Source organism: Rattus norvegicus, chromosome 1 (genome assembly GCF_021556685.1).
Source record: "Rattus norvegicus strain SHRSP/BbbUtx chromosome 1, alternate assembly SHRSP_T2T, whole genome shotgun sequence".
In the NCBI taxonomy this organism is placed as follows: Eukaryota; Metazoa; Chordata; class Mammalia; order Rodentia; family Muridae; genus Rattus; species Rattus norvegicus.
Window position 1 is genome coordinate 99570831 of NC_141534.1, and position 26055 is coordinate 99596885.

At 46.4% G+C, this 26055-nt stretch overlaps 1 protein-coding gene across 3 annotated transcripts in view; it reads right to left on the bottom strand.

The window, feature by feature from the left end:
- Dpy19l3 (dpy-19 like C-mannosyltransferase 3) overlaps window positions 1-26055 on the bottom strand; it is a 66842-nt gene that overhangs the window by 16516 nt on the left and 24271 nt on the right. For all 3 annotated transcript variants that reach the window (NM_001135835.2, XM_087555190.1, XM_087555192.1), the window contains 13 exon segments: window positions 46-128; window positions 4165-4221; window positions 4867-4978; window positions 5400-5522; window positions 7046-7204; window positions 7328-7401; window positions 9925-10026; window positions 12385-12516; window positions 16723-16857; window positions 17918-18041; window positions 20282-20427; window positions 22032-22153; window positions 24598-24688. In NM_001135835.2, the coding sequence (NP_001129307.2) occupies window positions 46-128; window positions 4165-4221; window positions 4867-4978; window positions 5400-5522; window positions 7046-7204; window positions 7328-7401; window positions 9925-10026; window positions 12385-12516; window positions 16723-16857; window positions 17918-18041; window positions 20282-20427; window positions 22032-22153; window positions 24598-24688 (1460 nt within the window).

The following is a 26055-nucleotide window of genomic DNA, read 5'->3' on the forward strand; positions in this document are numbered from 1 at the left end:
AGAGCATTCAAGGTTTCCAACTTAAAAAGAAAAAGTTCCTCTTACTTAATCCAGTTCATCAGTTCCACTGTATCTGGGTCATAGAATTCTTTCAACTCGGAGAGTTCATCCATCATTCCTGGCCAGGACTGAAATTAAAAACAAAACAAAAAACGAAAATGCACCCCTGTAGCTGTCACTAAGATTAAGTAACAGAGAGAGGGAAGCTGTGTCTGATGTACTCAGGGGGCAAACACAAAGGACAACTGCAGCCCGGAACGGCTTTACCTCTGCGCCAGTCTGCACAGATGAGCCAGAAGCCCCGGAGCTTCCAGTTATCCTGGAAGATCTTTTTTTTTTTTTTTTTTTTCCCCTGGAGCTGGGGACGGAACCCAGGGCCTTGCGCTTGCTAGGCAAGTGCTCTACCGCTGAGCTAAATCCCCAACCCCTATCCTGGAAGTTCTTACACAGGCTTTTATGTGGTGGCGTAGGAGAAAAGTAAGACTTTATTTATACAACAACAACAACAACAACACTACTCTTGTTGGGTCTGGAGAGATGGCTCAGTGGCTAAGAGCACTGGCTGCTCTTGCAGGGGGATGGACCTGGATTCAGTTCCCAGGACCCATAATGGCAGCTCCCAGCGGCCTGTAATTCAGTTCCAGGTGATGTGCTGCCCTGTTCTGGCCTCTGAGGGTGTTGCATGCACATGGTGCACAGACCTAAGAGTCACTCGCATACAAGAATCAGGGCTTTCAGCACACAGGGTATCTCCCGTCTCACAAGACAGATGGTGTAGCTGGGAGCATCCCCGTCGGATAGATCTGTTGGTGGCTGACTAAGTAGCAGGGCTGCACATTGGAACTCGCTTCTAAATGCAGCCCCTTCTCTCTGCACTGTCAGGACTCTGTTCTGGTGCTAGAATTTTGGGAAAACGGCTTGGTACACGTTACTAGGCATGCTGTCACGATAGGAAAGGATGGCTGGACATCAGATCTCCAGGAGCATCTACTGTATTAGACTTTACTGTTTCAGACATTGGTCAGTTTATGTCATGGAAGGTTGTGCAGACTGAGTATAAAAAGAATATTCCCATCCAATCCACCATTTATTTATGTAAATTCTAGTACATTAATCAATTTAATCCTAGTTATTCTTGAATGATGGTGGACCAGGCAACACTTCCCCCATTAATTCTTATTTTGAGACAGATTATTACTCTGTAGCCCGGGCTAGCCTCAAACTCCTGACTTACTCTACTAAATACTTTGGGGATTAAATCTGTGGTGCCCGTCACTTGGTAATCAACAAGATACAACATTTTATTTAATATAATGTTCCAATTATTTTGGTCTATGTGTGAATTCAATGGACATTGGATAGTTTTCTAATGTTAAAGTTGTGGATCTTGAAAGAATGTTACAATCTAATCTGTCCTGAAGGAAACTCCTTCACTGACATGGAAATAAAAAACTAAATGTCACTTTTTAACAGGATGCAATAGATTAGCTGGGATTTCAACAATCCAATAAGCTAATCAGAACCAGAGTGAATGCTTTTAATCTCTGGCTCTGAGGAGCCTAGCGCATGCCTTGCTTCCCCTTTGAACAGGATTACCCTAGAGAAAAGAACACGGTGCACAGTGTAACTGCCAGTAAAACTGAAGCCAGGCTTTGAATAAATACTCACGTCACTTGCAGAAGGCCTTCCTGGTCGGCCCAGAATGGAAAACAGCTTTACTGTCGGGGGCAACTCCTCAGGTCTGCACTGCTCATAGTCTCTCTGGTCTTAGACTTTACGATTCTTTCTTTAAAAGACAAAGCCTCGCTCACTCTGCAGCCCAGGCTGGCTGCTAAACTAACAGAGATACCTATGTCTCCTAATGCTGAGACTAAAGGCATGAGCCACCATGCCTGGTTTTACTTTGCAGATTTGGAGTTGAAGTGGCTAAAGGATTTCATGTAGCATGAGCAGAGGAATCAGGTCGCCTGCCTAAGGCCTCTGCAACAAACACTCTTGAGAAACTCACTGGAGTCCCAACTTTCTGACCCCAGGACTGCTGGTGGCAGCAGTGATGAGTTAGGTTTTCCTAGTGCTTGCCCTGGTCCCCTACGGCAGTGGTTCTTGGAGGCAAGGGGACTGCTCTTAGTCTATTCGGCAGGCAGAATGTATGTAGCATGCTGGAAATGACAGGCTGCCACAGGGAGGAGTGATCACCATCAAGGAGCTAGAAGGCAGGTACTTTGCTACTCGATCTGCTTGGTGCAGGCCAGCAGCCCAGGACATGGTTATCACAGGAGAAAGTCCTAGGAAGCACAACAGGCTCTGCGAACTCGATGCCTGCACATCATCGCCATGGCTGAACCATGAGCTTCTGACTCAGGAGGTCTAGGGCAGCCCACATCTTGCATTTCCTACTTCATAGGCGCTGCTGCTGCTGCCTTAACCATGGTTGAAAGGCAAAGCTCTAGAGCATGTTTTCTGTGTTCTTTAAACCTTCCTAAATCTTATCTCCAAGTCCTTAAACAGCTTTACAAAGGAAACTCACCAGATTTCAACAGGTAGTGAAGAACTCATGGAAGAACTCAGTCTACACACACACACACACACACACACACGTACACACATTCATACATACACATCTATCCACCCACACATCCATACACATACAAAACATACACACACATCTGTACACACACCCACACCATGCACACACACACAAATATATCATATTCACATATTCTTACATACACAAGTACATGCAAACACATACACATATACACAGACAGGCATACATACTTAAATATGTAAGGAGAGAACAGGCTCCCAAAGTTGTTCTCTGATCTACACACACACACACACACACACACACACACACACACACACACACACACACAGAGTCAGTCCCCAGTACTACCCTGCTCTCGCAGTTGTGGTGGGGACACCAGAACGACACTGAGGGCAGAGGTTCAAACCTCATAATTCCATGTAAAGTTGCCAAGTTGCTCTTTAACTATTTAACCTTGTTTCACTTCTTTACATAAGAGAGTAAAATTCCTGGAGCTCGTGGGCTCTGCCCATGGTGGCAGCTGTTCTGACAGCAACTGATTAGCAAATACAGTTCCCAAGCCTAAAGCCTTCGGTAAACGGAAGCCGTCTGGAGCCTGAGCTGCAGGCTGACGCTCCCCTGAACACCCTAACAAATTGGGGCCACTCCACAGTAGCCTCCAGTCTACTGCTCTAACTTAAAACCACACAAAAAAATATAAAAAATATGGTCGGGTGGTGGTGCACGCCTTTAATCCCAGCACTCAGGAGGCAGAGGCAGACGGATCTCTGAGTTCAAGGCCAGCCTTGTCTACGGAATGAGTTTCAGACAGCCAGGCCCACACAGAGAAATCCTGTCTCAAAAAAAAAAATCAAAACAAAACAAATAATAAAATAAATAACAACAACAACAACAACAATATACATATGGTTAGGTTTGGTTTAAGAGTTCAATCAGATTAAATACTTTGTGCCATTTTCCAAGATAAAAATTCATGGCTTATAAATCTGAAAAATGTAACACAAAGGAATCATCACCAAGTGGCTAGTGTCTCTCTGAGGGTGTCTGGGGACTCTGCCAGATCAGTTAGAGGAGACTGCGGCATTTCTCATTGCTTCAGTAACACGTCTCTGCGTTGGGGGAGCGGTCAGCCTTTCTTTTTGTTGTTTAGTTTTTTTTGGGGTCTCGCTATGAAGCCCAGGCTGGCTTTGAACAGCGGATCCTCCCATCCCGGCCTTCCTGTTGAGACTGCTGGTGGGCACCACCACACCCTGCCCCACACACTACCTTACATGGTTTATTACAAGTGTCCAGCGCTCCTAATGAGCGCTAATGAAATGAGCAGGTCAACATCGGCCTGTCTTAAAACCGCTCACTCTACACCAGGGGAAATCTATTCTGCCTTCTTTGATTCAGAATAGGTCTGGAAACATTTTCAAAATCTTGCTTCCATTAAGAGTTGAAATTAACAGGAAGGCTTAAAAATTTTTTCTTTTCTTTTCTGAATAGCCTTTTTACCCTAATGCTTAAAAACTATAGGTTTTTAAACCCTGATTTCCTATTAATGCCAACTCAACAAGATTTAAAGGTAGCCTTTGCGGATGCCACAAACGAAGGATGAGGGAGACCAGCCTTACCTTACAGCACAGGCACAGCAGGGTGAGAACGGGCACCGAGTACCGCATGACCCAGATCTGTGGGACAAAGGCTCTATTTAGATCACATGTCTCTGGACTCGTGGGCCTCAAAGTCTGCCTCTGAGCATGCACATGGTGCCTACCACCCTGCCAATGGTGTTCTTGGTTACGGGCTGCCCAGCCTTAATACGCAGATGGTGGTAAATTACTTTTTAGGAGAATGTCTTAATCACAATCGTAATTCTGGACAGCAGACCTATTGTAAAGTTTTAATTTTGCTTTTTATTACATTCCCAAGTTCTGTATACAGTGAATGTATCTGACATGTGAAAATACAAGTGAATTAAATGTAACTGATGACCAGACTGTGATTTATTCCTGCCTCGAGTCCCTGCCCTGACTTCTCTCTGTGACGGACTGTGACCTGGGACGTGAAAGGTAGGTAGAGTCACTTTTGGTCATGGAGGTTTATCACAGCAACAGAAAGCACACTAGGACAGAGGGGACTCATCGGGGTGTGAGGGAGAGGGAGGGGATAATGAGGAGGAGCTAGCGTACATTATACACATGCATGAAATTGTCAAAAACCTAAATGAGTTATGAAAGATAATCCACTCCGCACAACACCCGGCACCCCCTGAAATGCTAAAAGGCACAGACACAGGAGAAACCTTTCCGACTGACAGACGGGACGACACTAACCCTCTTCGGGTTGCAGAGATGAACCAGCCTCAGAATCAGTTCCCAGATCTCAGAGCTGCACAGGCCGAAGGACGCAAACACACACATGTGGGAGGTCCATAGGTACTTCATCCTGAAATGGCAGAGCACGGGTCAGCTGCCCGGGAGAGAGCCTGGCGATTCGAGAGCAAGTGAGGGGGGAGTTTGCACACAGTGACCAGACAGCCCTGTCTGCGCAGAAGCCATCGGCCAGAGCGTGACTCATCTGTTCAGTCTAGGGGCGATCATACATGGAAACCACTGAGGAATGCTTGCTTAACGGAGGGACGAGTACACTGAAGGGCAGAGCCACAGGGACAGAATCATCAACAAAGACAACTGCCAGATGACACTGCTCGATAACATCAGTCAAAGAGCTGTCAAGTTAATCAAGGGGCTGGGGATTTAGCTCAGTGGTAGAGCGCTTGCCTAGCAAGCGCAAGGCCCTGGGTTCGGTCCCTAGCTCTGAAAAAAAGAAAAGAAAAAAAAAATTAATCAAACGAGACGGGAAGTACCTCATCGTACTCAACGCCAAGACACCAAACAGAATGGTGTGGATCAGGTTGTATGCGGCTTCTGGCTTCAGGTCAACCACACGCTTTCTTGTCTGATCCACAGGCTGCAGACTTGTGGAGTCACTGCAGAAAACAGCCAGTGAGCAACATTAACTCTGGGTGTGTAGCGATGACCTAGGTAAACCTTGCTGTTTCCCCGACGAGGAGACGCATCGGTGCCATCAGTGTCGAATCTGAGGCTTGAGGTGGGAACACAAATGTCACCGAATCAGCAGTGCAATGACTGCGATCCCATGGGAGACTGTAATCCAAGGAAAAACTTCAACCGATTCAAGTCTTGGACCAAGAGTAACAGAGACAAGCCCTGTGCAGATGCCTGAGAATGGGAGAACTTTCTCGAGGTTTTATGAGTTCCTATTAGTACTTTTTTCAAGTTTTTAAAAACAAACAAGAGTTAAAAAAAAAAAAGGATCCCTGAACTTTGAATTCAGTTGACAGATGGAAGGCCATCCACCTACCAACGCTTTATCACTTACATCCAAGAGACGACGCTATCGTTAAAAGTGTGCTCGTGATACAGCTCAATCGTGTGAATGGTTCCTATACACTGAGTACTAACTCTTTTTTTTTGTTTGTTTGTTTGTTTTTTTTTTTTTTTTTGAGTACTAACTCTTAATGTCGCTTCACTGTGCTCTTTCCTCCGTAGACTGGGAGGTGTGTACATTGTAAATACAGGCAATGAGTACATAAAGGTTTCAGTAATACTCATAATTATGGCCATACCGAATGCATGAACTTTCAAACGAGACCGGGGGAACAAATGAACAATAATCATCTCTTAATTCTTCTGGTACCCTGGGCCTGGAGCATGCTGGATAAGTGACGGATCACTGGGCTCATTTCTTTTCCCTTGTTATTTTGAGTCTAAGTTGCCCACATTGGCCCTGAACTTGTTTTAGCGCAGGGTGGCCTTGAACTTGCGATTCTCCTGCTTTGCCTTCCTGAGTTATTAGGCTTACAGATCTGTGTCACCAAATGTAAAGTTCTCAGTTGAGAATCGTGTGATGGAGTTACCAAAAAGGATTACAGACACACACATGCACACACACGCGCACATGTACACACTGACCCAAAACAGAACCCCATGTTTTCAGTTATTTCACTATTCTGTGCTGCGCCACACTGTAGCGCTATTGGTCGCAGGGCCCAGGCTGCATGTGGCTAATCTAGAAGAAGAAAGCCACATGGAGCTAATCACTGAAACCAAACCAGACTCACGAACCAATACCAACAACGGGTAGTGATGGCAACGCCTAGAAAAGGGTCTCAGTTTTCAGTTACCCAGCAGCCTCACAGCAGGTCTTCCTATTCGACAAGAAAGTAGTGACTAGCAGGTCACCCGACTCACCAGAGAGGGACACTCCCAAGTATACCAGCCCCACAGAACCCAGCCCACTCAGCACTCTGTCTACCTGAAACTGGGTGTACCCTCTTTGAAGAGGAACAGTGCTCTGATGCTGTGTTTGCTGTTTCCCTTTTCTCCCTCCCTCCCTCCCTCCCTCCCTCCCTCCCTCCCTCCCTCCCTCCCTCCCTCCCTCTCCCATCTCCCATCGAGAACAATTTCATCAAAGTGTTAAAAGTCCTACCTGAGATTATGAAAGGCCACAACGGACGCTGTGACCACTGTGACCAATAGGACGAACATGTACGCGTAAAAAAGCAGTGTCTCTGAGAGCCTTTGGAATGTGTTGAGAGGCAGGAGGCCAAAGGCTTCTTCACACAGATAGAGATTTGCATCGAAATCCCTGGGGAAGGAAGGCAGAGCAAGATATTACATTCAAGACGGGCGAGGAAACTTCAGGGCTCCAGGGTAAAGCGCCCCTTGGCTTCGGTATCAAACTGTGGGCATGCTCTCCTGCCAGTCCTACCTTGTTGCTCCAAACCCAAACTTGGCCTTCAGAAATTTAAAGATGTGTTCATCTGACTTCAGGTTAAGAATTTTCTATTAGGGAGAGAGAAAAGGAATGAGCTGTTAGTATCCTTGGAGCAGATAAACTCTGGACAGAAGTAACACTAAGGAGTAGCCACCCCAACTCCAGTGTTCATCATTAGTGATGTAATTATAATTGATGTAACTTACTTTTTATTTATGGACTTTGGAAACCCACATAATACAAACAGTGGGAGCTGGAGAGATGGGTGAGACCCTTTACCGGGTTCCTAGAACCCGAATAGGGTGACTCATAACTGCACAGAACTCTAACTTCAGAGGGTCTGGTGCCCTCTTCTGGCCTCCAGGGGCACAGCACTCAGATGCACAGACCCACCTAAGACACACAAAACAAGTGGGACACTGGGGAGATGGCTCAGCACTTAAGACCACTGTTTGCTCTTCCAAAGGACCCAAGTTTGACTCCCGCCACCTACGTGGTGGCAGATAGTGACCTGTAACTCGAGTTCAGGGATCAGATGCCTTTCCTGGAGCTCCAGACATACAGCGGTGCATAAACACACATGTGGTGCACCGACAAACATGCATACAAAATACCACATACATAAAACAAAAAAACAAAATCAAATAGGGCAGGGCTGGAGAGATGGCTCAGCGGTTAAGAGCACTGACTGCTCTTCCAGAGGTCCTGAGTTCAAATCCCAGCAACCACATGGTGGCTCACAACCATCTGTAATGGGATCGATGCCCTCTTCTGGTGTGTCTGAAGACAGCCACAGTGTACTTATATATAATAAATGAATAAATCTTTAAAAAAAAAATCAAATAGGGCACAGAGGTCCAAGAGGCATACCCCTAAGGAAAGTCTGCCCTCAGAAAACAGAACAGAACAACAGTGGCAACAACAACAAAAAAACCCAACATTAAACAGAGCTATGCTCTAGATGACTTAAATAAAAATCTTAATAAAGTGGTAGGCAGAGCAGGCAGAGCGATTGACAATTCCAGGCCAGACTATTCTGCACAGTGACCAGGTTACTACCTAAGTTATTCTCTACCTCGCTATTTTTAATCCTCTTGGTAGGACTAGGACCCAGGGCTCGCTGCACACTGAATTCATAAACTACCCATGATAACATCTCAGTCTGGGGTTGGTCATTTTTAACTTAGCAAAAGTAAACTCACACCTCCTTTTGAACGACAACAAATGAGACTGCCCCTGTAAAACCTGTCCTGTGGGGCACAGAAATGCACACTTGTAATCCCAGCACAGGGGTAGCTGAGACAGTGGGTATGGGGTTCGAGGCCAGCTAGGTTGTACCTGTCTCAAAAATCTCCTCAACAAGATAAAGAGAAAATAATCATTTAAAGAATATTGTGGTGCTAATAGGCAATATTTCATGTTTTTAAAGTTGAGCCTTAACTCCTAAGAGTTCACAGTGGGGCACGCGCTATGCTGTCATGTTTTAGGAGAGGAAGAAATCTCTCTTTTTTTTTTTTTTTGTTCTTTTTTTTCGGAGCTAGGGACCGAACGCAGGGCCTTGTGCTTCCTAGGTAAGCGCTCTACCACTGAGCTAAATCCCCAGCCGAGAGGAAGAAATCTCAACTGAGGAAAACGCCTCCATAAGACCAAAGCAAGCCTGGAGGGTTTCCTTTTCCTTTTTTCCTTTTTGGTTTCTTGAGACAGGGTTTCCCTGTGCTGCGCCTGATCGTCCTGGAACCTGATCTGAAGGTCTGAGACCAGGCTGGACTCGCTCTGAGAGCTCTGAGGCATGTGCCACCACCGCCTGCTGGGCGTGTTTTAAATTAGCAATTGATAATGGAGCGCCCAGCCCACTGTGGGTGGGGCCACCCTGGGCTGGTGGTCCTGGGTTCTGTAAGAAAGCAGGCTGAGCAAGCCAGGAAGAGCAACCCAGTAAGCATGGCCCTCCAAGGCCTCTGCACCAGCTCCTGCCTCCAGGTTCCCTGTTTAAGTTCCTGCCTTGGCTTCCCTCAGTGCACACTGACTAGGGATGTGTAAGTTAAATAAACCCTTTCCTCTCCAAGTTGCTTTTGGTCACAGAGTTTCACGACAGCAGCAGTAACCTTAACTAAGATGGATTCCGAGTGATTTGACTGAGGTGTCCTCCGTTGTCTCAGGCACTTGCACGCTTGGTCTTTAGTTAGTGGCACTGCTTAAGGAGGGTCCGAAGGCGTGGCCTTGACGCAGTGTTTAAGGCCTTAAGGCCTCACCCCACTCCCAGTTTGTAAGAGGTGAGCGCTCAGCCTGCTTGGCCCACCATTTTGGACTGTAACCCTCTGAACTTTTAGCCCAGATAAACTGTTCTCTAAGTGGCTTTGGCCATGGTGTTTGTCCCAGCGACAGAAAAGCAACTAACACAGGTATATCCTGAAAGGGAAGAGAGACATGAAGAGCTAAAACCAAGAGAGCTGAGTGTGGCCCTTGCTAGGTCCACGATTCTCAATACAGTACGCTTTATAAATGAGAATTAGTCTCCTTATTCAATGTTCAGAGCTTAACTGTAACACCATAAACACATTTCAGAATGGATTAAATCTCACCTATTAACTTACCTTAATAATGTTGTTGAGAAAAAGTGTCAAGCAGAAAACTAGAAGCAAATGCAACAATAGTTTCCAAATCCTAATCAGGAAGGTTCCAGTCTTCAGGTTCTTCTAGAAATCGAAAGAACTGTGTTAATTTTGAATTAGCATTTAGGTAAACTTCAACATTACTGTAAGGTCATAAACGTTTGAGATTGCTTGAAGATTTAAAATGTTGGCTCATGTAACACACAGGTAAATGTATACGGGGAAAAAAACCCTACTTCATGGAGTCTCTTTTCCTTTATTTTAATTATTTTACATGTGATCTGGAATGGGGGGTGTGGTGGGGGGATATTGGTGGTTGAAGGTCTAAGCAGGGATGGGGCTGAGAAAGGTATGGGGAGCTGATAAGACTAAGGGTGTTTGAAAAACCTTGTGGGAATCTACTACTTTGTAAGGTAACTAAATAAAGCAGGAGTCTCAACAGAGACCACCTGCATGGGTGAACAAGGCTGCCCTTAGAGGACATAGGTTATTCAATGGGAACCCTGGTCAACACATGGGATCTCCCTGTGAGTTACTAGACACGGAGGCCACACCCAGAAAGAGCACAAGCCCTTGGCTGTCCACTGTAACAGATGTTAAGGCCCTACTGGTGAAGACATCACACATGTGGATTGTAGAGACAGCAGACTGGTGCTGAGTGGGGAACCCCTCTCAGGGGTGCAGGATGGTGCTATGCAGGCTGCTGCAAGGAAAAAGCACCATGTCTTACCCTGCACTGACCCTGCACACTAAGATACTGGCCTGCCAGGCAAGGGGATCTCATTAGTGTGATGGCTGCATGGCTGGTATGAGACCAACGAACTGCTTTCTGTCTAGATGAGGTCTATTCACCAGGAGGGTAGTCATGACTGGTCCCATAAACTTAATAAAAAGCACGTTTTATTATCAAAAAGCTGGGGAGGTCATCAGTCCTGGGGAAATCCTCTGACTGCTGTTCTGTGGAATGGTCAGGCTATCTGATTGTCTTCCGAATGTTTACGTTTATATCTACACATCTGTGCCACTCTCAGGCTTGATCAAGCTTGCCTCTTTGCAGTGGTCAGTGGTTAATGCAGAGACTCATAACTGACCTAAGTGTTCAGAATTACTGACTCTAGGTGTTTAGCCTTAAATGTGAGTCCCAGAACACCCCCCCCCCCCAAGGCTCAGGGAACACCAGGACAGAGTGGGTGGAAAGAATGCAACAGTGGGGGGGTGGGGCGAGTGAAGCTCTTCAATGCTGTACTCGTGAATTCACAGTGGGGATGGCAACCTTCACAAGAGCGGTACATCAGTCAGACGCAGGCCCAGTATGGACGAAGGAGCTGATGAGGCCCACCCCTGGCTGGGAAGCCATTGGCAGGTGATGGCTGAAGGGAGGCGGATGGTCATAACTCAGAGGATATGGCTCCCACTCGGCAACCCATGCTGCAGTGAATGGCCCTGACAGCCATTTGCATAAGGCTAATTGGATTCATCAGGTAATTTTATAAATACAAGTCAAGGTTGGAAGGGGGACATGTTGGGGGTGTCTTAGGAGAGACTGAAGGGTCAGGAGTGGAAGTCTATGTGATCAAAAATATATTACATATGTGTATGAAATTCTCAAAGAATTAAAAATATACATGAAAGGAGTTTATATGCTATTTTGATAGCTTACAAGGTGCCCCATACCCTTGTAAGTTTTTGTTTGGATTTTTCAAAATTCAAAAAGTTTATTTTAAATCACTTCAATAACACTAACAGGGCAGGTGAAGCCAGGAAAGGGCGGTGCCATCACAAACAGCAGGGTCCAGACCTGAAAAGCTGGGACGGAGGCACTGGCACTACTGATTACATAAACAATCTTTTCTTCCTTGTACTGCAGCTTTACATCTATGACAGATAATAAGGTATTTCAGATAAGCAACCTTGGCTAATGCCTGAGCTAAGGTTTCAGTTGCATAAGAAGCCATCACTGCTGAAAGGGAAGAATGAGCTGAGACAGCTTGAAACAATGTTTCACTTCAAAAGTGGAAAGTGCACTTTAACAGGAGAGGGACTGTAACCCTGCTGGTGCTCTGTACTGGGAACTGGGACAGGTTTTCCTTTGAACTCCAAATGAAAATAAGGTCCAGTGAGCCACGTGATCCAAAACAGATTTTATAGGGCTGGAGAGATGGCTCAGCAGTTAGGACCATATACCATTCTTGCAGAAAAGCCCTTGGTTCCCAGTACCCACTTTAGGTAGCTCGCAACAGTGGGTAACTCCAGGTCCTGGGGATCGGGTGCCCTCTTCAGGTCTCCATGGGAACTCTACTCTGTGCACATTCCCAACACACACACACACACACACACACACACACACACACACACACACACACACACGGGGGTGGGGGAAGGAAAGAGAGGGCTAAAAATTAAAATGTTACAGTATCATTTATAAAAATTACAAAGTCCTACCTGAAGTTTTCTTACAATTAATACTGAGAGGTTAAAACTGATGAGCAGCGATCCGAGGATCATGGAGTTAAAAAACTGAAGCATGCAGACGAGGAGCAGGCAGCTTATCTGGATGCCGTACAGCCAGGTGGCCTGCAGGGAAGCGGACGGACGGAGATCTCATTAGGACCCGGGACAGTGCTGACACCTCAGGTTACAAGCAGAAAGCATACCTAGCTCCAAGAACCATCGTCTCTAAAAGGACGCTCCACTGTATAGAAAAAAGGTGTCTGTTTATGTGTTGCGCTTGTCTTCATGAGAGTGGGCATGCCATACTCCCGCCATGACGATAATGGAATGAACCTCTGAAACTACAAGCCAGCTCCAATTAAATGTCCTCTATAAGCGTTGCCTTGGTCCTGGTGTCTCTTCCCAGCAAAGAAACGTTATGACATCTTTTTAAAAAAATGAATTGATTGTTTTCAATTCCACTCATACAGAGCTGTGCAAAATGGCAGCTCTGTGGAGCAGCAGTTCTGACGCTCCTGGCTGCAAGCTTTTAACCTCAGCGGAAAGCAGTCTGCTTCAAGCATGGAGAAGTGAGGCCTGCGGGCTCTGTCTTGCCTGTGTCACCAGGTGCTCAGGGACCAGGATGATACTGCACCTAACTGTACACAGACACGCATTAAACAACAGTAATTGATAGAACGGTGGGGTCAAGAGTCAAAACCCAACACTGTTACCAACAGAGGGAATGTGGGTTCCAACTGGAGCCTAACATTTCATACAAACTGCATACTCTACACACTATACAGTCTAATTTCCTCACACCAGTGACTATTCTGTAAAAACCTGACCTTTGAAACACTACTTAACTGTGAAGATCTGATTCTGAAATATACCTCCAAAGACATGTTTACCTTTTGAAGGCTGGTGGGGGGGCCTGAAAAATTTTTGGAGGAATTACATACCTGTATACAGTAAATATGATCATAGTTAGCCCATCTCTATCCTATGTCTCCCAATACGCTCCCTCTCAAATCCAGGTCTTTGTTTTGTTTTTGATAACCCCTTAAGTCTAGTGCTGCCCATATGTGCATGGGTGTGAGGCACCCATCAGAGTGTGGAAGACCTACCAGGGCCACGTCCTCAGTGCAGAATGATGCTCCCTCCCTCAGCAACTACCCACTGCCAGCAGCTACTAAGGAGGCCTTGATGCCAGGATTTCGGCTGCTTTGATCCCGTGTGGGTCTCGTGTAGGCAACCACAGCTGACAGAGGCTGAAGAGCTGAGTGTTTGGGAGATGGCCCAGCAGGGAAGGCAGCCCCCAGCAGTAGGCTGTCAGCAGCTATGCCCAGCTCTGGTTCTGATCTGCTTCCTGTCTGCTGACTCTAACAAGAGGCTGCCTCATGCTCTGGACACCACAGACAGGACCAACGCATCTCATCACTGTGCCTTTGCTAAGACAGACTGAAATCTCTCAGAAGCCACGGGACAAAATAAACATTATCTGTCCCAGCAGTGAGAGAAGTTACTAATACGACAATGTTCCTAATGTTACATCTCGTGGTCACATCTTCTTGGATTTTTAAGTTCAATTTATGAGGATGAGCTTGGTGCACGCACCCCAGCTCCTCCTTCCCGTCCAGCCCAGGCATTCCTGACTTGTCTCCCTCCCCCCATCCATGTCCTGTCCACTGAGTGCAATGCCTGCTGCTGCCTCATCGAGGGAACCAGAGCTGCCGAGTTCATGGGTGCAGTGCCCGGGCATGTCCTAAAGATGGCGTTTCCCAGCCCTCCAACCGTCCTCCTGCCACTCCTCCTAGGATGCTCTTGAACCTGGGAGACAGGGGTTGAGATGGATGTCCCACTTAGGGCTGAGCACAGTATCACATGTTCTTCTGACTATGAAGTTTCTTCGCCCACTGACCTTGGCAAGCACGCAGTTGGCCTCCTTGGATGCTGCCCTGGCAGGAGGGATGTCACCATAGCTAAGTGGGGGCTGAAGTCAGACTCCCCATGTGGTCTGTGGGAGAGGGTGAAAATTCCAGACTTTCTGACATTGCCCTGGCACTTGGCAGGCATGAGGACAGGGTGAGGACAGAAATCCAGGCGCTCCCATGATCCCCTGCTGGCAGGTGGGAGTGGAGCCCCATGTGTTTGTATGGTGTTGGCTGCTATAGGCTGTTAAGTTTTATCTTACTAAATTTTCTCTTTTCTGGTTCTCTGCTAGGAGAACATTGTTCTGGTGAGTTTCTATGTTGTTCTCCTGTTACTTCTGGTTTTTTGGTTTTTCTAGTGCTTACTCTTGGATCTGTGAAGGAAAAGGAAAACCCAGGAGACTCACGGCCACATTTGCTTCTGGTCTGGAAGTTTCTAGTTGTCTTAGGCTTTTACTGTGAGGAGACAACATGACAACAGCAAATCTTTTTTTTTTTTTTTGGCCTTGCGCTTCCTAGGCAAGCGTCCTACCACTGAGCTAAATCCCCAACCCCGACAACAGCAAATCTTATAAAGGAAAGCATTTAATTGGGGCTGGCTTATAGGTTCATTATCATCATGGTGGGAAGCATGGTGGCATTCGGGTGGACTTGGTGCTGGAGATGGAGTCAAACATCTGCATCGCAGGCAGCAGGAAGAGAAAGACACAGGGCCTGACTGAAGTTGAAATCTCAAAGCCCATCCCCAGTGACACACTTCCTCTAACAAGGCCACAGCTCCTGCTAGTGCCACTCCCTATGGGGTCCATTTTCATTCTAATGAGACAAGTCATTCCCTTTTTAAACTCTGCAGTCAGTCATTTGCTTTGTGTACGTAGGACTGGAACAAGAAGTGTGTGCATTCAGCCTTGTCTGCGCTCAGGCTCTCAACTACTTATGTCTTGCGGCTGTGTGCACACGCGTGCAGGAGCCCAGGACGGCAGACGACTGCCCAACGCCCTGCAGCCAGAGCTACAGGCAGTTATGGGCTGCCAAGCGGGTGCTGAGACTCAAACCTGGGGTCCTCTGCAAGCCAGTGGGCATTCTGAAGTGCTGAGCCATCTCTCTAGCCGTTAACTCTCTTTTTAAAAGATTGAATTTAAAAAAATGTATGTAAGTATCTGTCTGTGAGCTATGTGCATGTGACTGAAACAAATACTGTCAAGGCAAATGGGCAGCACACACTAGGAGATAGAAATGGCTTTGTTTATACTGTTTCAACAGTCAACAAAAACACATTCTATGTATTGGGAGAATGTATAAAAATTTCATAAAATATTATAGAAGAAAACAATTGTTTGGCCAGGAATGGTGGCTCAACCCTGTAATCCCAGCACTTAGGAGGCTGAGGCCAGAGGACTGGTGGAGGCGCCAGGGTCAGCCGAGGTTATAGGGTAAGACCCTGTCTCAAGATGGCTTAGTGGCTAAGGTCATTTGGTGCGTCTTCAGAAGCTCCAGGTCTGGTTCTCAGCACCCACGTTGTCAGCACATAACCAGCCTAACTTTGACTGCAGGGGACTGGAGCCCTCTTCTGGCCTTTGCAGGTAACCAGGCACGTATTTGGTGCACATATTTACATGCTAGCATATGCAAAATTAAAATAAATCCTTTTTTAAAAAGTCAAAACACCTTTATAACAAAAATAGGTACTCCATATTAAGGCAACTTAAGAGCTACGGCTGCATTTTAAATTGTAAGCCACAGTTACAAATGGCAACTGACTGAGACACTGCCTCTCATGTAAATAGATGCACATGCAAATGATTTGTTTATTTATTTACATTATTTGCCTGCATGGGTTTAGGTGTGCCATATGTTAGTGCCCGTGGGGGTCAGAGAAGGGCACTGGATCTCCGGCAGCTGGACTTGCAGGTAACTCTATGAGCTGCTGTGCGTGTGAATCCAGGTCCTCTGCAGGAGCAGTAAGTGCTCTAAACCACTGAGTTATGGCTCCAGTGCCTAGAGGTGCTATTTAACTTTAAAAAATGTGGAGGGCCTGGAGAAATGGCTCAGCGGTTAAGAGAACGACCAACTCTTACAGAGGACCCAAGTTCAATTCCCAGCACCCACATGATAGCTAACAGCCATCTGTAACTACGGTTCCAGGGGATTCTCCGCCCTCTTCTGGCCTCCATGGGCACTGCGTGCACACATGTGGCATCCATACACGCAGGCAAAGCATCCTTACACATAAAGTAAGTGAATCAGTGTCAAAAACTGTGTTGAATTGTCAAACTGGGCTGCGCACAGTTCTTAGCATCGGGCAAGCACAGCCCAATGACACAGATCAACAGTGTCACCTTTGTCACCGGTCTGTACCGGTTTCCATCGCAGCCTATGATGGGAGTGCACCAAGGAGCAGAAGGCAGGCAGCGCTCACCTTCACGGCTGGCAGCATGTCCAAGGAGTCCAGGATGAACAGCACCAGCGCCTGCAGCAGCATCATGAACTGATTAAATTGCCATGTCAGGCTAAAGAGAAAAGTTGATACGAAGATGGCAAGAAGGGTCAGCCTCTGTGGGAACAAAAGAAAACGAACCTTTGAAGGATTCTCGTCTCCAGTCTTCAAACAACCTCTCAGTTAAGTTTTCTCCAGAGTCGCCGATATCCCCATAAACCAAATAAAAGCAGGGGAGGCAGAAACTGTTGTTTTGAAAGGCTTTGCATTTGTAACATGAGCTCCAAATATCCCGAAGTGATTTTCTCATATAAATATTCACATATGGCGAGTGCGTTCCACTCTGATCTGGAGGCCATAATACAGCAAACCACATCTCTAACGGATTAGAAATCCTCACAGTTTCACAGAACAATGTGGGCTTCCCGCAACTATTTGAGAGTAGGTTGTAAAGAGGACATTTTTAACTTGACATTTTCTTGGCAAAGGAGGAAAAAGTTCAGAGGAAGAGGGCTTAGCTTGGGGGTGAAGGGATGGCTCAGCTGTCAGGAGAGCTTGCTGTCCCTGCAGAGGGCACGAGTTCAGCTCCCGACACCCACACGGGATGCTCACAACGATTTCTAACTCTGGCTTGAGGAGACAGATGCCCTTCTTTGGCCTCCGCAGGCACCAGGTCCCAAGTAGCCACGTCCACAAACACAAGCAAGCACACAACATTTAAAAACAACAAACTTGGTCACGGGTTGAGAGCTGTCTGTGTGGACCACAACTTTTTGCTTCTCAGACAAAACCAGAAGATTACTGGAACTTGGGGCTGGCGAGTCAGCTCCGTGGGTGGAGACAGGAAGAACCCCAGTTCGTCCCTGGGTCTTACAGATGGCAGGATCAGAAACGACTCCCCTGAGTTTTCCTCTGACCTCTGCATGACCTCTGCTGAGGGACCCAACACACCTGGATACACACACATGGAAGGACACACAGACAACACACACGTACACTCTCATACACACTTCTAACCAACACCCGTATACTTACACTCACACTGTCACACACTCACTTGTACACACAGACACACTCACTCATACACTCTCACACACATTCGCTCGCACACACGCTCTCACACAGACTTACACACTCGCACGCACACACAAGTAATTAAAACGTTCTAGAAACTTACTTCAGAAAGAGGCTGCAAGTTTGGTCTCAGGAAGTAGGTAATTGCTGCAATCTGAATTGCAAAAAAAGGCAGAGCCCAGTTCTCCCTCAGCGGGATGGTGAACTCAACTCTGGTCGTGTCGATTCTGTAGGGAGAGGACACAGACAGCCAACGTAACAGCCACAATCGCAACGATTTCCCCAAGGAATGCTAACCGGAGAGCTAGAGGGCATTTAGTTGAGGGACACGCAGATTCTAGCCACCGGCTCTCAAGAGAAACGTCAATGTCACTGTCACCATTGTCCTCATGACATGAAATTGGTACCAGTAGCATCGGACCTGCTCTTGTTCCTTATTAGCTAAGTGGTGGAACGCGGCCCATGTTAGTCATGGTACCGAGGCCCTGGAAGCCCACACCACCACCGCCAACCACCACCTCCTCCCCCTCCTCCTCCTTCTTCCTCCTCCTCCTCCTCTTGCTCCTCCTCCTCCTCCCCCTCCCCACTGTTCTCTAGATCCTGTAGGCAAAATTTTCTTTTAAAAATTTGTCTTAAATGTAAATGACTGTTATGCCAGCAGTGGCCAGGAGAGGGCACTGCATCTCCTAGAACTGGAGTTACAGGTGGTCATGATCTGTCAGGCTACTGAGAACCAAACCTAGGTCCTCTGCATGAGCAGCCAGCGTCAAGCCAGCCTCCAAGGCTCTCCCCTCCTTAGTGCTTCATGTCCGACACTGAGGCCTTTTCACATGAATTATCCGCCTGGAATGTAGTCCTCCCCCAGAAGGCAAGAGGAGGTAAGCTTTCCCCTCTGTATAATACAATCAGAACTGAGAAGCACACACGCACATGTTGGGTAACTGATAACAACCTCGAGAAAACGACAGTGCTGTTCAGAGTGTGAGGGCTCAGGCCACACCCTTCCGAGTCAATGTTCACACCTCTAAGGCAGAGGGTATAGTAGCTACCTTGTGGGGCTGTTGTCTTGTTTTGAGACAAGGTCTCTCTATGTAGCCCTGGCTGTCCTGGAACTCACTACGTAGACCAGGCTGGCCTAGAACTCAGAGATCTGCCTGTCTCTATTTTTGGCACACACACCACCACACGCAGCCCCATGTAGGGCTGTTTAGGACAGATTTTGAAAAGTGCTGAGCACATTATAAGCACTCACTGGACTTGTAATAAGAAATAACTCAGGGAGGGCCGGAGAGAGCCCTAGCTGTTCTTGCAGGGATCCAGCATTAGCTCACAGCACCAACATGCCAACTCACAACCCTTTCTAACTCTGCTTCCAGAGAACCCGATACCTTCTTCTGGCCTTCACAGGTACCAGGCACACACATGGTGCACACACATATGTAGGCAAACACTTAGATACATAAGACTAAAATGCCTTTAAAAAGATTTATTTCATGTATGTGGGTACACTGTAGCTGTCCTCAGACACCAGAAGAGGGCATCGGATCCCATTACAGATGGTTGTGAGCCACCATGTGGTTGCTGGGATTTGAACTCAGGACCTCTGGAAGAGCAGTCAGTGCTCTTAACAGCTGAGCCATCTCTCCAGCCGCCCATAAGAGTAAATTTAAAAGTATTTTTTATAAGGTTAAGAAAGAAACTCTATATTAGAACTTATGTTAAAGTTTTAAGGCCCTTAGTACACATAGCTGCTGCTGCTGTAAGCTGGACAACAATTCAATAAACTTTTCATTAAGACCAGCGTCTCGCTGGAGAGATGGTCCAGAAGTTAAGAGCACTCACACAAACTCTCACATACACACTCATACATGCACTCACACACTCACACACACACATACACACACTCATACACACATACTCTCACATATACACACTCACATACATATTCTCACATACACTCACAAACACACTCAAACACTTTCACATACACACTCTCACATTTATATACACACACACACACATTCATACACACACACATTCTCACAAACATACATACAACCACAAGCACACTCAGCACACATACTCTCACACACACTCTCACATCCACACACAGACACTCTCACACACTTATACACACACTTATATTCGCACGTATACTACCTACTCGTTCATACACCTCTCTACTGCTGAGGGAGTATGTAAACTGTGTGGTTGAAGCAATACTGACCACAGAGCAAGCAGGTAACACCAGAGGGATTATAGCCGATAGATAGTGTACGCCTCTCAGATGAGAAAACTTCTGAATGAAGCTTTCTCCCTTGCTAAATAAGAAAAACACTCTCGACTCACGGAAAAAACTACGTTTTTACTCACTAACCACACTGTTCACAGCCATTTTTTGCATAAGAAAACAATTACTTCATCCTCACTTACAACTAGGAAAGAGGAGTAAACTGACCCAACTTACCTGTTGGTGACGTACCAGAGAGCTGCCAGCAGGCCTGACAGCCAGGTGCCACTAAGGAGCCAGCTGGTTATATAAAGGGCCGTGACATAGACTGCTTGGAGCCCAAAAAGAGTGTAGATATAAAAATAAACAGGCTCTAGATATTTCTGTAAAAGACAACAATAAAAACTGTTCATTAAGCTGGGGACATGACTCAGTGGTAGCGTATGTGCCCAGTATCTTAGCTCCTGTTCTCTCGCTGTGAAGACACATTGTGACCAATAGAAGAAAGAGTTTACCAGGGCCTCAGTCTCAGAGGGTGAGCTCATGACCATCATGGCGGGAGCACAGGAGGCAGACTAGAGCTGGACCTGTGAGCTTACACCCTGATCTACAAACAGGAGGCAGAGATAACTGGGAATGGTGTTGGCTTTTGAAACCTCAAAGTCTGTCCCCATCAACACAGACCTACTCCAAAAAGGCCACACCTCCTAACCCTTCCCAAACAGTTCCACCAAAGGGGGATCAAGCATTCAAGCATATGAGCCTAGAGCAGCTATGTTCACTTAAACACCACACCCGACCCATGCCAGGCCCTTGGTTCATTCCCCAAACTATGAACGTTTATCACAGATGTGCCAACCCTCCTTACCGGCATTTAAAGAATATATCCACAGAGAGGCCTAAGGAGCTGGCTCACACAGAGGGGTCTAGAGAAGAGTCAGCTCACACAGGGAGGCCTAGAGAAGAGTCAGCTCACACAGAGGGGCCTAGGGAGCTAGCTCAAGTGCACATGGAACACTTGCCTAGCAAGGCCCTGGGTTTGGTCCCCAGCTCCAAAGGAAAAAAAAAAGAAAGTGCACATGGATCTTGCAGGGGACCTTAGTTCAGTTCCCAGCACCCATGTTTGGCAGCTCACAGCTGCTTGTAACTCCAGTTCCCGGAGACTCTATACTCACAGGCACGCGCGCGCGCGCACACACACACACACACACACACACACACACACACACACACACACACAATCCAAATGAGAAGAAACCCTCATAAAGCACGCCTGTATGAAGGTAATGGTGGGCTTGTGGCTGCCACAGCAGTAGGCCATCGCCACTTTCCACCTATGAGCAAGCAGCCCTCTTTCTTCAAAGTAGACGCCAGGAGGCCTCTAGACAAAGCAAGGTCTAACCTTTTCTAACTCTGCCTCATTAATGTTGGAAGTGTTGACAGCTTTGGCAGTTCTGACATCTGACAGTTTCATGCATATTATCTAAATCATAAAGACAAGTCATAGAGCTGGGAGGTAGGGACGCATGCCTTTAATCCCAGCACTCGGGAAGCAGAGGCAGGAGGATCTCTATGAGTTGGAGGTCAGTCTGGTCTACAGAGTGAGTTCCAGGACAGCCAGGGCTACACAGAGAGACCCTGTCTTGAAAAATGAAAACAGGAATAAACAAACAAAGTAAGTCATAGAAACAGGTTCCTCATAGAGGAAAGGTTGCACATTTTCAAAAACTATTTCTCAAGCTTCTAGACTACATGCATAAGTATGACATAGGCCAGGAAGCTCTACTTGTAAAAATAAAATAACAGCATCTTATAGGATTAAAGACAATAACAACAAACAAACAAAGCAAAGCAAATTCAGTGCAAACAGCAATGACTCTCTACCGCGGAGCTGAAGCCAGGAGACCTGGAGTGAAATGTTCACTCTGAGTGGCAGTGAGGACCTCTATCGGATCCTATAAACTCAAGGACAGAGAACACCACATACCTGTATGGGGAGAACTCTGTATAAAACACTGAGGAAAACTTCTTGGTAAATATTCATTCTTTGAAGGAGGTTGATCGTCCTCATGGATTCGGTTTTATTGTCATAGATTAAGCCATGGAAACCTAGGGATATGGGAAAACAACCCAAGAGTGAAAGTTTACAACTGCACTTCTCCATTCACCCAACATGACTCACAGACGCTAGCATTATGCTGAGAGTGTGGTCAGAACAGCTCGGAGAAAACTACAGAGCCAGCCAACGTGAAAGGTACAACACAGGCACACTTACGACCTTCTGAGTAGAACCACAACGGGCAGCCAGCCCCCTGTGTCACACATGTGCTAGCATAAAATCAACAGGAAACAATCAGAGCGGACACAAAGGTCTACAGAATGGAGAAAATCTTTGCCAGCTACACCTCAGACAGGTGATTAATATCTAGGCTATATTAAAAAAAAAAGCAAAAACTGAACACCATAAAAATAAGGCTGCTAACCAGTAAAAGAGCCAATGAACTGTGGAACGATTTTCAAAAGAAAGGACAGAAATGGCTGGTAGATATTTTAAAAAGTGTTAACCATCATCAGCCATCAGGGAAACACAAACTGAACCGACTTAAGATCCCATAGCATGCTGGTCAGAATGGCCGTCATCAAGAAAGCAAATGATAGGGCTGGAGAGATGGCTCAGTGGTTAAGAGCACCCGACTACTCTTCCAGAGGTCCTGAGTTCAATTCCCAGCAACTACATGGTGGCTCACAACCATCTGTAAAGAGATCCGATGCCCTCTTTTGGTGTATCTGAAGACAGCTACAGTGTACATATATATATAATAAATGAATAAATCTTTAAAAAAAATAGGGGCTGGGGATTTAGCTCAGTGGTAGAGCGCTTACCTAGGAAGCGCAAGGCCCTGGGTTCGGTCCCCAGCTCCGAAAAAAAGAACCAAAAAAAAAAAATAATAATAATAAAAAAATAAAAAAAATAGCAAATGACAACGGGGACGGTCTGAAGACAGAGGGACCGAACTGTCACCAGCTGCTGGTGGGAGTGTAAACTGGGACGGGAGCTGTAGAAACCAGTACGGAGGCTTCTCAAACATTAGAAACGACCATTAAACATTAGAACACACCCCCCCATCTCCTGAGAAGCTATTGGTAGTAATGTTTGCTGAGGCAGGGGATTGATTTTCTTCAATGATATAACCACTGCTAAGTTGCTCAGGTGTTGGTTAATGCCGGAAAGTGATTATGCTGGTGACCATGCCTGAACTGAGAGGGTTGCAAAGAAAATGAAACAAAACGAAACAAACAAAAAACAAATGAAACAACATGAAGGTAGGTGGGAAACTTGCTGGGAAGAAAGCAAGGCTTAACTGATGCAGGGGAATGACAGGGAGTAATGGGGAGAGTGAAAATGACCAAAAGCATTATATTATATACACACGCGGGATTTGTCAAAGAATTTTTTATAAGCTAATTTTTTCTTCAAAACTGCTCATCCCATTGCCCTGGGCCAACGGTCAGGGACATCAGAGTTGTTTTTGCTACGTGGCAAGGGCTCACAGGCTGGGATTTACAGAAACAAACCTACTCTGTGTCATGCCCACAGGTGGCTCTGGAGAGAGGAAGAGCGATCTCTCACGGTGGGACGGGCGCTCAGCAGAACACGCTGTCACAGACACATTCTGAGGAACCACTGCTTTTGAGACCCTGACCTGGGCTTTTGCCAGCAGCGAGGGGACAGAGACCCAGCTCCATGGTGCCACCCCTGCCCTTAAATGTTCAGGGACCCTGACTCTTGCGAAACCAGATATTGTGGCTTCGATGCTGAAAAAGAATTCGTTATTAGCCAGTATGATGAAGGCAGAGTCAGAGTCTAAATTAAAACTCTTAGGATAAGCTCTCAAGGAGAGAGGACAACATACACAAGAAATGCTGGCTCACGGCATCTCAGGTGTCCCCATGGTGACTGCGGGACTGGAAGTGGTGGGATTTCATTGCTCGAGTTTCCTGGGATACTTACTGCCTCCTTCGCCTCTGGTCCCCTCTTTGAAAGTTGAGAAGACACACAGCACGAAAAGGATTACAGTCTGATAAAATAAAACCAGAAGCTACAGGAGCTCAAGAGATGGCTCAGCGAGTACTGGCTGCTCTTCCAGAGGTCCCCAGTTTGATTCCCAGCACCAACATGGTGGCTCACATCCATCTGTAACTCAGTCTTAGGGAACCCATTTCCCTCTTCTGACCTCCACAGGCACCAGGAACACACGTGGTATGCGGACATATATGATGATGAAACATTCATACATGTAAAATTATGAGCCAGGTGTGGTGGCCCATGCCTTTATCCCAGCAATCAGGAGGCAGAGGCGGGTGGATCTCTGAATTCAAGGCACACGTACAAATAAATACATGTATACACACACACACACACACACACACACACACACACACACACACACACAAAACAATGCATCAGGTGCAAAGACGGGAGGGGAGGCATGAGGATGAGGGAAACAGGACAGAGGAGTCAGCATGCCCAGATCAGTAGCTGTTGGGATTACCTTGCAGGAGGGTCGGAGCCTGCAGCATCTGCTTGTAGTAAGAATAGTACAGTCCACATTCTGTCCTGAATGAGATTTCTCGCTCTACTTCCTGAAACAAAGTGAGAACTACTGGGTTTACTTGACCTAGTTTGGTTGAAACGCCCACTGTTACTATAGAAACAAGATGCAGAACTACAGTTTAGGAGAGAAAAGATACTCTGCAAATACCAGAAATCTTGACATAGTGAGGCACGGAGGCTAGTGCCTGCAATCCCACCAGCCGGAGGTTGAGACAGGAGGATCATGAGTTCAAGGCTGACCTGGGGACTATATGGAGAGACCCTGCCTCAAAACAAGCAAAAGAAGGTTGATGCTGGGGTCATAATTCTCTCTACTCCTGAAGATGTGTTTCCATAATTAAAAAAAAAATCTGACAGAACTTATTTAATTTAAGGGGTATTTCAAAGTTCATGGTTTCACACAACTTATAACTACAAGGAAACTCAGAGATCACTACTAGACCCAAGTGATTATAGTTCTCAGAGCTCTGGGGCTGGAGAGATGGCTGAGCAGTGGACTCCATACACATTTTTTTTAAAGTATAAATGATTTAAAAAGCTACATTCTCTGTCATTACAGACTCCTTTACTCTAGTGCTCCGAAAGCCAGGCCCCGAGCTGACATCGCACTGTGTAAAAAGTGGTGTAATATACAAGCTAACACACAGATCCATACTCCAAGAGACCTCGGGCAGCCAGGAGAGGTCAGAAGCACTCACACTTGATGCCAAACTGCTAAATCTTCACCTCAGCCTGTCTCTGCTCATTGCTACCTGCATGGTTTTTTTTCAAAGAGTAATAAACATTTTGTTAAAAGAATCATTTATGGGTTCAGTTCCCAGCATGCACACAAGAACTCAAAACCATCTGTTGCTCCAGCCCCAGGGAATCTGATGCCTCCTTCCAGCCTCTGGGGCACTGCATCACAGGGTACACTCTCAGACATGCAGGCACACAATGATATATATATACCACCTGGGCTATTCATCTTCAGACCTGAAAGTTAGTGTATTTCTCTCACCCTTTAAATACTCTTTCTATCCTTTAAAAACATATGAATGTGGGCCAGTGAGTGGGCTCAGAGGATAAAGGTGCTTGCTGCCAAGCCTGACAACCCGAGTCCCATCCCCATGACCCACTTGGTAGAAATAGAGAACAGACTTCCACAAGCTCTCCTCTGACCTCTGTACACCTGCCTTGGCAAACATAAGCTCCATACAATAACACATGAGCACACACACACACACACACACACACACACACACACACCATACACACAAACACAACATATACCATATCCACACACACAACACACACACATGCACTACATATATACACACACATTGTACACATGCACACACATGCACACACACACATACCATACACATACACACACACACTACACACACATCATACA